At 42.9% G+C, this 18,153-nt stretch overlaps 1 protein-coding gene across 1 annotated transcript; it reads left to right on the top strand.

The window, feature by feature from the left end:
* Positions 1–5,252: 5,252 nt before the first annotated feature.
* Positions 5,253–17,378, top strand: LOC133465854 (WW domain-binding protein 11). The gene is made up of 12 exons (XM_061748998.1): positions 5,253–5,434; positions 6,122–6,213; positions 6,305–6,336; positions 6,425–6,518; positions 6,634–6,830; positions 7,030–7,163; positions 7,837–7,997; positions 8,092–8,298; positions 9,772–9,888; positions 9,983–10,255; positions 10,538–10,720; positions 16,223–17,378. Exons 2-12 carry the CDS (start codon positions 6,150–6,152, stop codon positions 16,873–16,875), a joined length of 2,115 nt encoding a protein of 704 aa, XP_061604982.1. The 5' UTR covers positions 5,253–5,434; positions 6,122–6,149; the 3' UTR covers positions 16,876–17,378.
* The last annotated feature ends 775 nt before the right edge of the window (positions 17,379–18,153 follow it).

Below are 18,153 nucleotides of genomic sequence, written 5' to 3'. Positions count from 1 at the left end.
TGTGTGTTGTGTCTTTAATCCTCATATGCAATTAATCAAGTTGACAGGTTTGAGAAAGTCAAACACTGGTTCATATTATCTTATCTGTATGCCAAAGTAACTTATTATTATTATTATTATTATTATTATTATCCATCCATCCATCCATTTTCTGAGCCGTTTCTCCTCACTAGGGTCACGGGCGTGCTGGTGCCTATCCCAGCTGTCATCGGGCAGGAGGCGGGGTATACCCTGAACTGGTTGCCAGCCAATCGCAGGGCACATACAAACAAACAATCATTCGCACTCACAGTCACACCTACGGGCAATTTTAGAGTGTCCAATTAATGCATGTTTTTGGGATGTGGGAGGAAACCGGAGTGCCCGGAGAAAACCCACGCAGGCACGGGGAGAACATGCAAACTCCACACAGGCGGGGCCGGGGATTGAACCCGGGTCCTCGGAACTGTGAAGCTGACGCTCTAACCAGTCGTCCACCGTGCCGCAGCTTTAACCTGTACCTGTAACCTTTTTAACCTATTATTATTATTATTATTATTATTATTATTATTATTATTATTATTATTATGTAATAAACAGCACAGTTTGAAGTGTTTTACACTCATTAAAATGGGCTAATCTTCAATATGACTTTCCAAGTTAATATGTCTGTTCATGGTATTACCATCACACTTGTGTTTATATTATACATCCATCCATCTATTTTTTATACTCTTGTTCTCATTAGTCTCAGTCTCTCAGATGACTTTTGGCCAAGAGGTGGGTTACACCCTGGACTGGTCACCAGCCAATCACAGGGCACATACTGTATGGACAAACAACCATTCACACTCACATTCACCGTGATGGGCAGTTTTGATTCTTCAGTGAACCTAACCTGGAATGTGGGAGGAAGCCAGAGTGCCCGCAGGAAACCCACGAAGCACAGGGAGAACATACAAACTACACACACGAAGGCCTAATCACTGAGGAACCGTGGAGTCCCAGCTTAAATAACTGTATTGCTTACTGTATATAACTTGCAATATATTTTCTTATGGAATAATTTATAGCCACAAGATGTCATCTACGGGTATGACAGATTTTGATTTAACATGGGATGGGTTACTTCACCACAAACACATATCTCTGGGACTGCAGGAATTTCTCAATTGCAGGACTATTGAAGGCTCATTTGAAACCAGTGGTTCTTGACCTTATTGAACCCCGCAGGTTTCATACGCGCATTCACTGAACCCGTTGTAATTGGAAAAAAAAAAAAAGATTTTTTTTTTTTTTTTTTAAATTCAAAAACGGTATATACTGTATTTTATCAGTGTACAAAATGAACCGTGCGTCAAATGCACACAAAATTACTGTGTTCGAAAAACAAAACCAGCAAAACATGAATTTCGCACAAAAACATAACTCAATGAAAGTTTACTGCAAATTAATGTGACTTTTGAAGACGAAGAATCACCTTTTATTGTCATGGACATGCATGCATGCACACAAGGTTTGTTCTCCGCATTTAACCCATCACAGTGAACACATACACATGCTAGTGGATCGCACTGGAGCAGGGGGCAGCTGAAGCAGCCAGGGAGCATTTCAGGGTGTCAGTGTCTTGCTCAAGGACACCACAGTTGTGAGTCCGAGGGATGTTGGCAGATGGTCCAGACGGGGTTTGAATCTAGGTCCCCCACGGTGGCAATGATCTTAACCATTGAGCCACGGCTGCCCAACTGTTGTTCCTTTCACCATGACAAGTGCCACTCTCATAATTTTCGAAACGCCAACATCCTCGAAAAGGATGGTTCCCTAAGATTCATTATTGTAACAAACAGTATGAGTAGCTAAAGGGCTATTTTAGAGTCAGAGGGTACACTGTGATTTGATGACCATCAAGGGTTGTGAGCGTTGTTGTTCTAAAGTGTTCAGGTATTTTCACACTGCACTTGGTTTTCTTTGTGTTCACCGTGCGACATGGACAACAGCGCTTGGGTGCAAGCTTGCCCATATTTTGTGGTGGTTGCTTAGTGGCCTAACATGAGGCAGCATGAACGTTTTTCCCGCTGGTTGGTCTATCGCTGTTAGCCTTGTGAAATCACTCCGCCAACCTGTCTCTTATTGGATGCGCCGTCCGATATCACATTGACACCGCTCCTGGGCCCGATCCCGCCTCTCGATTGATTGGGTGGGGTCCTCAGCCACCCCGGTGACGGCACAGCAATTACGGGACACTTCTGTCAGTCATTGTGTATGCGAAACGGTGTCAATTAACTTTTTCGCTGGGTGTGGGCCCACTCATTTATTGCGACAAATAACTCATGAACAGGCAAATTGCTTGGGTATCCCCTCACTCACACTCTCATCCTATAGACTTTTCGAATTTACATGAATTCACTAACACCACACTTCAGTTGTACATCCGGGTTCACGACCCTTGTACTGCATGCTTCTTCTCCTGTCCTTGTCCTGTCCTAACTTGTCCTGTCCTGCCCTCACAGGGTGTAACACTACTGACCCATACAACAATAATATCTAATGTTTCATTGTTCTAGATATGTCATTATTTACTATTCTCATCTTGTTTACAAGTAGTGCTTTGTCTTTTGTCTTCGTTTCTCACTCCCCTCTCACTCTGATTGTCAATAAATATCAATTATAATACTAAGAAACCACAGCGGCAGCTTAAAAACTCCACTGTGACAGTAAAGTGTTCCGGCATTAAAGGGATCCTCCATTCTGCTTGACCCAACAGCCGAACAGGACAAAAAAAAAAAGGTGAACATTTTTCAATTTGAAGCTACACCATGCTACATGGCATTGCGTGGTCGCCCCTTCACAGCACTTATACACAATGAATGGGTTTGTCGACGGCACGCTGCCCCCTGGCGAGTGCAATGTGGAAAGACACGCATGCAGACGCACACACACGTTGTGTGTCTTGACCTCCGCCGTACCCTTGAGACTGACTCACCGCACTCCTGGGGTTCGATCAAACGCAGGTTAAGAACCACTGTGCTAAACTCAGGTTTCTGACCCTCTGCATAAGCAAAGCCTTGATCAAACCTCTGTTTCCATCAGTCTATTGCGAAATCAATCCAACAAACACTCTTTTTTGTCGTAATTCCAAGCGCTCTGGTGCTCCTGTGAAAAGTATACTGTAGCAATGAAGTCGTACAGTTGGGCCCTATAGATACACCTCTGCCCACCACTCCCGTTTGTCAAAAATACTGTGTGCTTGCTGTATTTATTAGTGTGACTGGTTGTACAAGTCAATATAATGTTTTTGTAATGCAAATGTTTAATGGCAATAAAATAATCTAATCTTTAATATTAAAGGGCAGCACAGTATCGTTTTTCCAGACAACATAATACAGTCAAATGTCTCCCCCTGCTGAGTACAAGTTTCACATTCTACTACCTCTTACTACATCACTTGAGCAACAACTGACACATTCAGACTTTATGTTAAGACATGTATGGTTTCCCTTTTGAGTTCTGCTATGAAAACCATATAAATGTATAGTCACCAATCATATTATTGCATACTGTATATAATTGTCCCTGCAATTGATTGTTAGTCATATATATTGTAAACAACAGATTGAATTTGAAATCAGAAATCATGGAAAATTGTGGCATGCAAATACATGTATTTAAGTATACAACTCAGGATCCATTCATCCATCCATCCATCCATTTTCTGAGCCGCTTCTCCTGACTGCGTGCCCAGTCCAGGGTGTAATCTGCGTGCTGGAGCCTATCCCAGCTATCATCGGGAAGGAGGCGGGGTACACCTTGAACTGGTTACCAGCCAATCACAGGACACATACAAACAAACTACCATTCGTACTCACATTCACACCTACGGGCAATTCAGAGTTGTCAATTAACCTACCATGCATGTTTTTGGGATGTGGGAGGAAACCGGAGTGCCCGGAGAAAACCCACGCAGGCATGGGGAGAACATGCAAACTCCACACAGGCGGGGCCGGGGATAGAACCCCGGTCCTCAGAACTGTGAGGCAGACGCTCTAACCAGTCGCTCACCGTGCCGCCAACTCAGGATCCATTTATGTTAATATTTTATGCTTATATTTTCTGCCAAAATGAAAATAACATCAGTTTAGCAAATACAAGTAGACACTGTATTTGCTTGAGGGGCCACATAAACTGATGCAGCTTAGTCGGATCTGTCTCTGGGACTTGAGTTAGACACTTCATTCGGACATGAACAACCATATATAGGCCTACTAGTTTATCTAGATAAACAAATCTTATCTATATATCACAATAGTTCGAATTAAACAACAAAGAGGTTAATTTACAGCATGAAAAGGGCAGCAGTTTTCTCATAGCTATGAAGACTGCATAGGCGTGTGCGATGTTGCAGTCCGGTTAACTGACATGACAACCTAGCGGCCATCTTGGAAAGGTCGACCATCCCTTCAAAGCCAAAGCACGGACATATACCATTTCCATCCACCATTTTCTTACTGCTTATCCTCACTAGGGTCGCGGGCTACTGGAGCCTATCTCAGCTATCTATTAAGTCGTAACTTGTTCATTTCTCTACCGATTTTCACGAGGTCAAGGTTTACTTTTTTTGTTAACACAAAAGCGTGTGGTATTCAATACATAACATTGAAATCCATCCATCCATCAATTTTCTGAGCCGCTTCTCCACACTAAGGTCGCGGGCGTGCTGGAGCCTATCCCAGCTGTCATCGGGTAGGAGGCGGGGTACACCCTGAACTGGTTGCCAGCCAATCGCAGGGCACATAGAAACAAACAACCATTCGCACTCACAGTCATGCCTACGGGCAATTTAAAGTCTCCAATTTATGCATGTTTTTGGGATGTGGGAGGAAACCGGAGTGCCCGGAGAAAACCCACGCAGGCACGGGGAGAACATGCAAACTCCACACAGGCGGGGACGGGAATTGAACCCGGGTCCTCAAAACTGTGAGGCTAACGCTCTAACCAGTCGGCCAACGTGCCGCCTAACATTGAAATAAGCCCCATAAAATATTTACCTGGGAAAGGTTATTCCGAGTTCCCTTGTCGTAATTGTACGGCGCTGTGTGCAACCGTATGCACTAAATATGCCAGCATCCTTGGTCTTTTGGATTACGTGCTGAGAACTTTGACCCTACTAGCTTAGCATTATTGAAGGCACGCAACTGAAAGGGAGTGTGTCGCATCTATCTTGTTTTCTATGAAGAGTTGTCTTCTTTTGATGACGTCAGATAATTTACTTCCGCCGGTGCTCGGGTCGCGGCTGCTAACATGGCGAGTGGCTAACTGGAAGTGGTCGGGTATCACTCAGTCATGGCGGCTTTTAGTTTCTGTTGTATGTCTTAAGACAAATATTGCGTTTACACCTTCATATCCAACCTTGTGTTCGGAGGGTATTACGCCTTCTACTTGTTTTCTTCTTTAAAAGGTAATGTTGATTATTTTTTGGGGTTGCATTCGCTGTTGTTAAAGCTATCGCGGCCCTAGCTACAAGTGCAGGCTAATTTTAGCTTTTCGGCTAATTCCAACGTCGTTTTAGTGTTTATAAATTAAAATAATGCTCTGATTCTGATTATTTAAGCACATTATGCCATATAGATTAAAATGTCGTTCATGGATCTGGAAGTTTGTTCAACGGTATTTTAATGTGCCTAATTTCAATGCAACAACTATCACGACACGAGACAGACTGAATTGGGATTCACGATTCACTGCTGTTTGAAACGTATGTAAAATGAAAACACTATGTCTGCGTGTATAGGTTCTCATTTCATATACATCGAAGTTAGCTCGGCGCCCGGGTTCAAATCCGGCCTCAACTGTGTGGAGTTTGCATGTTGCATGTGTTGAGTGTTTTTTTCCCTTCTTCTGGGTACTCCGGTTTCTTCCCACATCCCCAAAACATGCATGGTAGGTTAATTGAAGGTTGTTTGTCAATGTTTGCCCTGCGATTGGCTGACGACCAGTTCAAGGTGTACCCCGCCTCTCGCCCATAGTCAGCTGGGTTAGGCTCCAGCACGCCCTCGACCCTTGTCAGGATAACCAGTACGGAAAATGGCTGGATGGATGGAAGTTAGCTATTTCACTAATTTGACAGATTTAAATGTCTCCTAAGGGGAAAGGAGCACACCCACACCATCACAATGGGGCGACGTTCAACTTCCTCCACCAAGAGTGGGAAATTCATGAACCCCACGGATCAGGCCAGTGAGTACCTGCAGGCAGAATCTATTTGTGCAAATAAACAGAAATTGTCAGATGTGAATAGCATAATGATGCACACATTCTTTACTTACAGGAAAAGAAGCCAGAAAAAGGGAGTTAAAAAAGGTAATATTTAGTCTTGATTCTTTCAATCATTTGCTGAGCGATTCTATTTCCATTTACATTTGTATACTATTATTAATTCTCTTTACAGAATAAAAAACAGAGAATGATGGTGAGAGCGGCAGTGCTTAAAATGAAGGACCCCAGACAGATAATCAGAGACATGGAGAAATTGGATGAGATGGGTGAGAGACTGAATTTGTACCTGACTAGTTTGGTTCTTATTTGACATGCACATTCACTATGCTGTAACTGCAATATTCATTAAAACCTAAAGGTATTATTTAATCTGTGCAATAGAGTTCAACCCAGTCCAGCAGCCCCTGCTGAATGAGAAAGTGCTGAGGGACAAGCGGAAGAAGCTACGGGAAACATTTGAACGTATTGTTCGTCTGTATGAGCGAGAGAATCCTGAAACCTACAAGGATCTGCGCAAACTGGAACTAGAATACGAAAGTAAACGGGGCCAATTGGCACTCTATTTTGACTCAGTCAAGGTTTGTCTTTTTTTCTGTTCTTTCTTTTTGCCTTTGAATGAGATCATGCTTTACCCTTGCTTGGTCAGACATGCGGCGAGCAGCATATCTTGCTGCAAGTTGTAAAGCTTCCTAAGAGTGAATTGAAATGTGTTAGTTGAAGACTGTGTTATGTTATTAATTACAGTAACAAGATAATGTTTCTTTTTTTTCCTTCCAGAATGCGGAATCTGTGGAGGTTGACAGTATTCCTTTACCAGATATGCCCCATGCACCCTCCAATATACACATCCAGGACATTCCTCTACCAGGGGCTCAGCCTCCTTCAATACTGAAGAAAGGCTCCTTTTTTGGGTAGGCTCTTACTTGAATTAATTTATTTGGATATCCTTGCCTGCCTTGTTTTTTTTTCCATATCCAATATATGTGTCTCTCTTGTGGCTGAATGTCTAAACCCTGCATGAAGAACACAGGCTGTTGGTTCATGTGGAGCACCACCACCCCACTATTAAATCTGACATGTTTATATTTATACAGTGGATCCCAGCAATTCGCGGGGGATAGGGCCCAACCGCGTATAGCGAAAATCCGCAAATAATTGACGCCCATTATAATCGCTTGGGGGGATGGGGGTAATATTGAATAAGATGGATATACCACCAATGCGTTGTTTTCACACCAAAAATAAAATGGGGTGGTTAGCCCGCCCATAGTAAAAACAATTGGAAAAATATTGGAATCCAGGGTGCCGAACCACGGATATGCAGGGGTCCACTGTACATCTGAAGGTCCAAAATTCATCAAGTATATTTACCAATACATTTAAGTGTACTGGCAATATAAGTTGTGTTAAATCACTGTACATTTCCACTAAAGTTACCTGAGATACCACAATTTTCTTAAAAGCAGCATGATTGATTGTCAAGCATCAAACTCTTGTTTATTGACATTGACATGCCAAACATGCACCTGAAGCAAAAGATCTATATTGTTAAATTGCCGCCATTCCTTTATATGTTCCCCATAGTAAAGCGCCTGTATCGTCTGGCCCGGTATTGCCAACATTGCCACCTGTGCCACGTTTACCCCCTGGGAAGAAACCCCCTGGGCCTCCACCTGGGCCCCCACCACCACAAGTTTTGGCAATGTATGGTATTCCTTCACGACGGCCTTATGGCACTGACGTTGGTAATATATGAATTATAACTCCTCTTCATTAATTTTTTTTTTAGGGATCATGGATTTTATTTTACTCATTAGATTGCTTTTTCTGCCTGAATAGAGCCCTCAATTCCTGGCTTAGACAGGGGCTCAACAGACTTGGGAAGAGATCAGGACAGCGGCAGTGGTAGCGACAGGGACGATTTGGACGACGATGACAGCGAATCTGAGGAGGACAGTGACGATGAGCAGGATGAAGATGGTGACTCAAGAAAGGGAGCTGACAGACGGGATAAAAGAGATGAGGAGAGAGGTGAAAGACAAGCTGGTAAGAGTTTCAGATTTTAGCCTATTGTAACTACTTTATTTGATGTATTCCATTGCATTGTATTCTTGTATCTAAATGCGAATTCTATTTATAAAGTTCTAGTAGAAGCATACCATAATGGCTGGCTTTCGAGTATAATGCGCACTCCCAACATCAACCCCAAAAATCTGGAAAACCCTTCTACTAATGTATAACGTGCACCATCGATTTACTGCTATCCATATGCTCAAAACATTTAATATTATCCATATTTTATTCGATTTTCAAATAATTTTTCTGCTCTGTGTGGATGCGCTGGTGTATTTATTTATTTTTTTTGGTAATTCCCATGTCAGAGCAGGCCACCCATCCATCCATCCATTTTCTGAGCCGCTTCTCCTCACTAGGGTCGCGGGCGTGCTGGAGCCTATCCCAGCTGTCATCGGGCAGGAGGCGGGGTACACCCTGAACTGGTTGCCAGCCAATCGCAGGGCACATAGAAACAAACAACCATTCACACTCACAGTCATGCCTACGGGCAATTTAGAGTCTCCAATTAATGCATGTTTTTGGGATGTGGGAGTGCCCGGAGAAAACCCACGCAGGCACGGGGAGAACATGCAAACCCCACACAGGCGGGGACGGGGATTGAACCCCGCACCTCAGAGCTGTGAGGCTGACGCTCTAACCAGTCGCAGCCCACCCTCAATGTAAAAAAAAAAAAAAAAAAAAGCTTACCGTTGTTTAATGTCACCAAAATTTATGTGGACATCTCCAAATATGCTCCCTTCCCCACCTGAAAAGATCAGCATGAAATCGCTAATATTTTGGATTTTATGGATTTTGTATCAATATGGGCCTGCAAGGAGCTCATGATTCTCTGGTGAGTGGCGAAAATGTACCATTTTATGTATATATTAGGTTTTACATGACCAGGATCTTTGGGGCTGATCAGCGAGTTTAAAAAAAAAACAATCACTGATCCGATCACAAGATGGAGGAATGTGTCTATTTAAATGACCTGTTCATTTACTGTATATACTTGTGTACTTAATTGCTCAAAAAATTATATTTACAATAAATAATGTATCTTTGTTCCTCTATTTATGCCAGTGAGGCATATTGACAGACAGAATAAATGAATTGTCTTCTATTAGATGGCAGAAAGTAAATACAGTAATTAATGTATCCACTTTTTGTGACATTTTTGTTTGTTGGTGTGCTGTTAGATTTTTCAATTGTAAAATATGTTCCTTGGCTCCATAAAGGTTGGAAATCACTGCTCTAGTCAGATCATGTATTCTAACGGTTCTATCAAGAATCATTGTCTACAAATTGCTCAGTTCTGCTCAGGTTATCAGTAACAAATTGTCAAATTAAGTCTTGCAGGATGTTTTGTCATTCATTTTCTGGGTGATTTGCAATTATTCCCCATAAATTTGTGTTGTGATACCAATGTGTTATGTTGGTTTTCTAATCTCTACTGTACAATAGGTCGCAGTGTACGTTTTGCAGACATGCCCTCAGATGCTTCCAACGAAGCAAAAAAGAAGTCTGGGAAGAAGACCAAGGCCATTACGCCTCTGCAGGCAATGATGTTAAAGATGGCTGGTTTGTATATTGAAATTGCGGGGATATTATTTCTTCAAATGTACTGACCTTGGTTATGTAAATAATGTTATGTGGCGTTATTTTCTCTGTTCAGGTCAGTCTATTCCTGAAGAGGACGAAGAAGAAGAAGTCGAGGAAGAGTGCACAGATGAATCGGATAGTTCTGACGCTGAAGAGAAGGGCCCACCAGTGGACCCGTCCCAAGTTATTCCCAGTCAGCGTGTCCCTCCACCAAGCGGGCCGGTGGGACAGCCCCCACCTTTGCAGGGTCCACCAATGACTGGCCCTCCACCTATGGGTCCTCCACCAGCTCCACCAATGAGGCCTCCTGGTCCACCCTCTGGTCCACCTCCTGGCCCTCCACCAGGTCAGATTAAGATCCTATACAGTGTTACATCTTTTTGTCTGCCATGAATGTGCTACAGTCAATAAAGCAAACACTTTTCAATGTCACCTCATTGCTCTTATTGGTCAGGGGAGTCAAATTTAGAGCATGTGCCTCATTAACCTTGTTTCAATGGCTGCACCTAAGCACAAACATGATCCAGAACTTGGAATCTACGCTACTCTTATCCATTTAGCTGTTGCTTGAAGTCTTGTCCTTGCTTAATAGCTATCATAATTTGTATTGTATGCATTTTGTCTTCAGGTGCTCCTCCGTTCTTAAGGCCACTGGGTATTCCTGGCATGAGGGGTCCAATACCTCGTCTTTTACCCCCTGGACCTCCACCAGGTCGCCCGCCTGGTCCACCACCTGGTCCCCCTCCAGGTCTTCCTCCAGGCCCCCCACCACGTGGACCCCCTCCCCGGCTACCGCCCCCAGCGCCACCTGGTAAGATAATGGGTGCAGACAGCATGAAGTCAGGAGGACTGGTGGAATTTATATACATTTGTGGAGTGTATTTAATAGGGGTGGAATGGTTTAAAAAAAATTCACGGTTCGGTTCATATCTTGGTTTTGTGTTCACGGTTTTCGATTTGGTTCGATACACATTGACTCTTGGGAAAATCACTTATGTCTTGTATAGTTAGGTTAAAACTGAAGCATTATTAATTTACTGTATATGTTGTTATTTAATTAGTTTTATCAATCAGAAATATATGTTTGTCGTTCTATCTATGCCAGCAGCATTAAAGTGACAGGCAGAACGATTAAATGCTCTGCCATTAGATGGCAAAAGGTACAGTAAACCTGTGTATTCACCTGTTGCAATTCATACAACAGAATAAGTCATGGCTTCATGCAAATATAGCAACTTTGTGTACAACTAAACAAGCCCATATTTGACACTGAGTCACTATATTTGTGATTAAATTGAAGCAAGATTGTTATTTCAGTATTTATACTTTTTATGATATTTTTGTTTGGTGGTTTACCACGTTTTTTAACTGTAGAATGGGTTCCTTGGCTCAACAAAGGTTGGAATCACTGATTTAATCATTATTCTCCGAAATAATACATCACGTTATTAGGTCTTATATGACGCACATAGACAGATGTGTTTCATAATTCATATTCAGTAGGGGTAAGGGTGGATTATTATGTGTGTTATTATCTACTTCATCTCTTCATTCATGGACGCTATGCTCATGTTTTTTGGCTTAATACACCACCGCAATGGACTTAAATTGAAACAAACAATATGTGCTTTAACTGCAGACTTTCAGCTTTAATTTGAGGGTATTTACATCCAAATTAGGTAAACTATGTCGGAATTGTAACAATTCGTGTATATCTACCACGCAGATGCCTACCACGTTTTAAGGGGACTGGCTAGCTGCATGATGCTAGCTTCGCGTATCCTCGAGTTGCAGTAGGTCTGATGCATATCTCTCAATACCAAATTAGGACTTACCAATGTATGTATATACCATTGGAGATTTGTTTCAGCGCTATTAATTTTCTAGGAAATATGCCCAAACTTATTTTTCCTACCCTACAATTCTGGCTTGGAGGCAAAGAAATGCTAAAAACAAATATCTTTAGAATGAACTTAAAGGTGTTGGGGAATGCAATTTTCTACGTGAGATCACGAGGCGTTGACAGCGCCACAAATGGGCATCGTTAGTACGTTACCCAGAATTTAAAACTGGCTCAGGGTGGTCGAAAGACGTAGGTTGCGATATTCTCCGAGAACGCTCTGGTACACATTTCACCGTTTGGAAACTCAAAGAATGCTGTTGGAATGTGCACTCTCAGACTTTGGGCGTCATATTGAATTTCCTAACGCACCTAATAATGCACCCTTACGCGTAGCCGTCTTGGCTTGCATTATGTCACACTGCTTTGCCACATTAGTGAATGAGGAAAAAGAGTTGTGTGTGCCTACAAACTGAACGGGACGCATGCTGACCAAACCGAAACAGTTGAACTGAACCGTTGGGATGGTTTTCAAAAAACGCTCCACCCCTAGTATTTAAAGCATGTTAAAGTGTTTCAACACAGCATGCCATATTTGAAATAATCAAATAAGATGACCATTTGAAAACTATTTTACATGTTTTTAAATCCATCTATATCAAATGCTAAGTTGCAGGTCATGTATGTGGCATGGACAGTTTGCTGACACAAATGTCTTCAATATTTTACACACATCCTGTCTACTTGATTTAACTTGGGTAGAAAAATTGTCCTTAAATTAGCAGGATAAATAAAGTTTAGCTCACCGGACAATAAATTCCAATATCCAATAAGATCATCTACAACTGGAATTAACATCAAAACACACAACTGCCCTTCTTTGTGCAGCAGGGAAATCTGCAATTGCGTATCCACTAATACTAAGCGCGTCTGCCGGTTTACTCTGTCAGCACCAACACTCCCCCCGACACTCTTCACCAGCCACAAATTCAAATGTCTTAAAATAAACATTAACATGAGTATAATCGCCCATTCTTATATTGTTAAAAAACATGAATATTTAAACCTGTGTATTATTCAAGTTTGAGAAGGAAAAAAAATAAAGTTTATGGAGTTATCAATGCTACGGTATGGATTGCACAATTACACCTAGTTCCAATGCACTGCTTCATTCTTGTCAATGTTAAGTAGTGTTTGTGTTGGACGTTTGTGTGTTTAGGTATGCACTAGCACCATGAGTTGGAGTAGTATCATGAGGACAGAATATGCCTATGTTGTACTTTTGGCACCAAATGCAGCCCTATGGGGGGCACAAGGCAGTGCAAACTGTAGGCTGGTCCCAAGCCCGGATAAATGCAGAGGGTTGGGTCAGGAAGGGCATCCGGCTTAAAACTTTGCCAAACAAATATGAGCATTCATCCAAAGAATTCCGTACCGGATCGGTCGTGGCCTGGGTTAACAATGTCCGCCACCGGCGCCGTCAAGGTGCAGGGTGCCCGTGGAAATTCAGCTACTGTGGGTCGAAGACGAAGAAGAGGTGGAAAGCGGGTTCTTTGGCAGAAAGAGAAGAGGAAAGCACAGAGCCTAGAATGGAATGTGGGGACTTTGAATATTGGGACTATAACAGGAAAATCTCGGGAGTTGGTTGACATGATGATTAGGAGAAAGGTTGATATATTGTGTCTCCAAGAGACCAGGTGGAAAGGCAGTAAGGCTAGAAGTTTAGGAGCAAGGTTTACATTATTATACCATGGTGTAGATTGGAAGAGAAATGGAGTCGGGGTTATTTTAAAAGAAAAGTTGGCTAAGAATGTCTTGGAGGTGAAAAGAGTATCAGATCGAGTGATGAGGCTGAAACTTGAAATTGAGTGTGTTATGTATACTGTGAAGAGAAATTCTGGAAGGAGCAAGACGAAGTAGTTTTGAGCATCCCAGACAGAGGTGATTGGTGCAGATTGTAATGGACATGTTGGTGAAGGAAATAGGGGTGATGAAGATGTGATGGGTAAGTACGGCATCCAGGAAAGGAACTTGGAGGGACAAATGGTGGTAGGCTTTGTAAAAAAGATGGAAATGGTGGTAGTGAACACTTTTTTCCGGAAGACGCAGGCACCATAGGGTGACCTACAAGAGCCGGAGGTAGAAGCACGCAGGTGGATTACATTTTGTGCAGACGATGTAATCTGAGGGGAGAGTGTGGCTAGACAGCATAGGATGGTGGTGTGTAAAATGACTCTGGTGGTGGGGAGGAAGATTAGGAAGACAAAGGCAGAGCAGAGAACCATGTGGTGGAAGCTGAGACAGGACTAGTGTTGTGCGGCTTTTCTGGAAGAGGTGAGACAGGCTCCCGGAGCTTCCAGAAGACTGGACCACTATAGCCAAGGTGATCAGAGAGGCAGGCAGGAGAGTACTTGGTGTATCTTCTGGCAGGAAAGGAGAGAAGGAGACTTGGTGGTCGAACCGCACGGTACAGGAAATCATACAAGGAAAAGGGTTAGCTAAGAAGAAGTGGGACACTGAGAGGACCAAGGAGAGGCGAAAGGAATACATTGAGATGCGACAAAGGGCAAAGGTAGAAGTGGAAAAGGCCAAACAAAAGGCATATGATGACATGTATGCCAGGTTTGACACTAAAGAAGGAGAAAATGATCTGTACAGGTTGGCCAGACAGAGGGATAGAGATGGGAAGGATGTGCAGCAGGTTAGGGTGATTAAGGATAGAGATGGAAATATGTTGACTGGTGCCAGTAGTGTGCTAGATAGATGGAAAAAAATAGTTTGAGGAGTTGATGAATGAGAAAATTGAGAGAAGGGAGCGTAGAAGAGGCGAGTGTGGTGGACCAGGAAGTGGCAATGATTAGTAAGGGGGAAATTAGAAAGCCACTAAAGAGGATGAAAAATGGAAAGGCAGTTGCTCCTGATGACATTCCTGTGGAGGTATGGAAGCATCTAGGAGAGGTGGCTGTGGGGTTTTTGACCAGCTTGTTCAATAGAATTCTAGAGGGTGAGAAGATGCATGAAGAATGGAGGAAAAGTGTGCTCGTGCCCATTTTTAAGAACAAGGGTGATGTGCAGTGCTGTGGGAACTATAGAGGAATAAAGTTGATGAGCCACACAATGAAGTTATGGGAACGAGTAATGGAGGCTAAACTTAGGACAGAAGTGAGTATTTGTGAGCAACAGTTTGGTTTCATGCCTAGAAAGAGTACCACAGATGCATTATTTGCCTCGAGGATGTTGATGGAAAAAGTCAGAAGGCGCTACATTGTGTCTTTGTAGCTCTAGAGAAAGCCTATGGCAGAGTACCCAGAGAGGAATTGTGGTACTGCATGCGGAAGTCTGGAGTGGCAGAGAAGTATGTTAGAATAATACAGGACATGTACGAGGGCAGGAGAACAGTGGTGAGGTGTGACAGATGAATTTAAGGTGGAGGTGGGACTGCATCAAGGATCAGGCCTGAGCCCCTTCCTGTTTGCAGTAATGATGGATAGGCTGACGGATCAGGTTAGACTGGAATCCCCGTGGACCATGATGTTTGCAGATGACATTGTGATCTGCAGTGAAAGCAGGGAGCAGGTGGAGGAACAGTTAGAAAGATGGAGGCATGCACTGGAAAGCAGAGGAATGAAGATTAGCCGAAGTAGGACAGAATATATGTGCATGAATGAGAGGGGTGGTGGGGGGAGAGTGAGGGTACAGGGAGAAGAGAGAGCAAGGGTGGCGGACTTTAAATACATGGGGTCAACAGTCCTGAGCAATGGTGAGTGTGGTCAGGAAGTGAAGAAACGGGTCCAAGCAGGTTGGAACGGGTGGAGGAAGGTGTTATGTGACAGAAGAGTTTCTGCTAAAATAAAGGGCAAAGTTTATAAAACAGTGGTGAGGCCAGCCATGATGTACAGATTAGAGACAGTGGCACTGAAGAGACAACAGGAAGCCGAGCTGGAGGTGGCGGAAATGAAGATGTTGAGGTTCACTCTCGGAGTGACCAGGTTGGATAAAATTCGAAATGAGCTCATCAGTGGGACAGACAAGGTTCGAAGTTTTGGAGACAAAGTTAGAGAGAGCAGACTTCGATGGTTTGGACACATCCAGAGGAGAGAGAGTGAGTATATTGGTAGAAGGATGATGAGGATGGAGCGGACAGGCAAAAAAGCTAGAGGAAGACCAAAGAGAAGGTTGATTGATGTCGTGAGGGCAGTTGGTGTTCGAGAGGAGAATGCAGGAGATAGGCTTACAGGGAAAAGGATGACGCGCTGTGGCGACCCCTAAACGGACAAGCCGAAAGGAAAAAAATTAGTACTTTTGGCACCAAGCTGTATTTGAAAGTTGAATTAGGTAACAAATGTTCACACGATCAAAAAAAATAATGTAAAATTTGGGATGTTTGGCTAATTAAACAAAATCTAATGGGTGGCTACAAGGTTATGTGCTTAAAAGCTCATCAGTATACATATGTTGTGCTTTCCCTTCCAGGTATCCCACCTCCTCCCCCAAGAGCAGGAGGGCCCCCCCGTCCCATGGCGCCACCTCTTGCCCTCTTTCCTCCACCTCTTAGCGCCAACGTGCTTAGTGCTCCTCCCAGCCTCGTTCAGCGGCAAAAAGGCCCAGGATCCGGACAAGATGGCTCACAAAGCAGCATGCCGCCTCCATCAATGTCCATGCGCCCCGGTGTCATACAAATGCCCCCTCCCCCAGGGACTGCTGCAGCCTCTGCTGTCAGCCACCTCCACGCAGCCACCATTGAAAAACGGGCCAACCTCACCTCTGTCGCTGGTGCAGGCAGCCTGGGAGCCGGTGCTGGCTCTGGGGCCACCATTTCTGCCAAACCACAAATTATCAATCCCAAAGCGGAGGTCACACGGTTTGTGCCCACTGCACTTAGAGTGCGAAGGGACAAGAGTGGTGCTGCGCCGGGGCCGGCGGTTGGTCCGTTGGACAAAGGTGCTGTCGGGGGAAGGAGGGGAGATGACGGTATGGGAAGTGGCCATGGTCACAAACATCACTTTTCCGTTGGTTCTATGGGCATGTCTCATCCAGCTCACATTGGGGCTGTGGCTCAACCCAGCATGAAGACCAAGGACCAGGTGTATGAAGCCTTTATGAGAGAGATGGAGGGACTCCTCTGAGACGTACCAAGGTCCTGAACTGAAGCAATGTCGTTTTTGTCTGTTTCAAAGTACAGCGTAATAGAGGTAGTGTTCTTCAAGGCTATCCTATCTCTTTGTCATTTTAGGAACCCAAGACTGCTACATTCTAAGAAATGGTATCCGCTGTTTCATTTCATTTAATCTTGGACTATTACCGTGGTAAAACATGCAATTGTATGAGTAATTTGAAACAATTAGGTCTAATTGAGTGGTTGCTATTCCCTTCGCCCTCAAAACACTTTTCTTTTAACAGAAACCATTGTATAAGTTTTGTCTCTCTTTGCCCATTGATTTAGTCTGTAGTTTAGCTCTGTGGAATGTCATAAAAAGTCACTTCGGTATTGTTTTTTTTATTTTTATTATTATTATTAAGCCCCAACATCTTGGGCATGTCTTTTTATTTGTTTTGTTTTTTTTCCACTGACAAACAAAGATTTCCCAAAACTGTTTGATCTGCAACAAAATAAACACTTAAAAAAACTCATGTGTCTGTGATAAGCAAAAACACACAACATTATTAATAGCACTGCAGTTCGTTTTAGGCTGCCGTATCAATTTACTAAATTTAACTTTTGTATACATGATACAGCAGAGGTCAGCAACATTGTGTGGGTACCAGGTAACCCCGAAAGACTATATAATTAGCCTGCCAGCATGTAAAAATAGTTAACCAATACTGGTACACAGTGATTTTCTAGTTATGTTGTCGAAGTGGTCATTTGATAAAGGAAACACTTGCAAAGATTTTTTTTTTTTTTAAATAGTGTTGCATATTAATTTGTTTACTACCTAGTTAAATCATTGTCTTGACTTAGATGAATATTGTTAATTATTAATGATAATATAGTTAATTTGAGCACTTTTTTTTTTTTTCAAAAATATTTCAAACTTTTAGCCCTTTGCATTAATCAGTACCCAAAAAGTAGCTCTCAGTTTCATAAAGGTTGATGACCTGCTTTGTTGGAACTGCAGCAAAATGCTGATGACTTATTAAATGGCTTGGAAACCAGAAACTGAATCAAGTGACATTTCATCTCAAAATTTTAACACTAATTATATGTAGGCCTAGGAATCTACACTATAATGGAGGGTGGGGGGGGAAATGACTTGGGGTAATACGTTTTGGGCAGTTGAAATTTAAATGAAAATAGAATACATTATTAGATCAAAAATAGTCGTGTCGTTGCAAACCTATTTTGAATGATGATTAAATTTAAATGTGTAATAAAATATAAACAGTTATAAGTGGAGCTTTTG

Source organism: Phyllopteryx taeniolatus, chromosome 16, assembly GCF_024500385.1.
Source record: "Phyllopteryx taeniolatus isolate TA_2022b chromosome 16, UOR_Ptae_1.2, whole genome shotgun sequence".
Lineage (NCBI taxonomy): Eukaryota > Metazoa > Chordata > Actinopteri > Syngnathiformes > Syngnathidae > Phyllopteryx > Phyllopteryx taeniolatus.
Note: the sequence above shows the minus strand (reverse complement) of the source record. Positions and strands in the feature narration are given on the sequence as shown.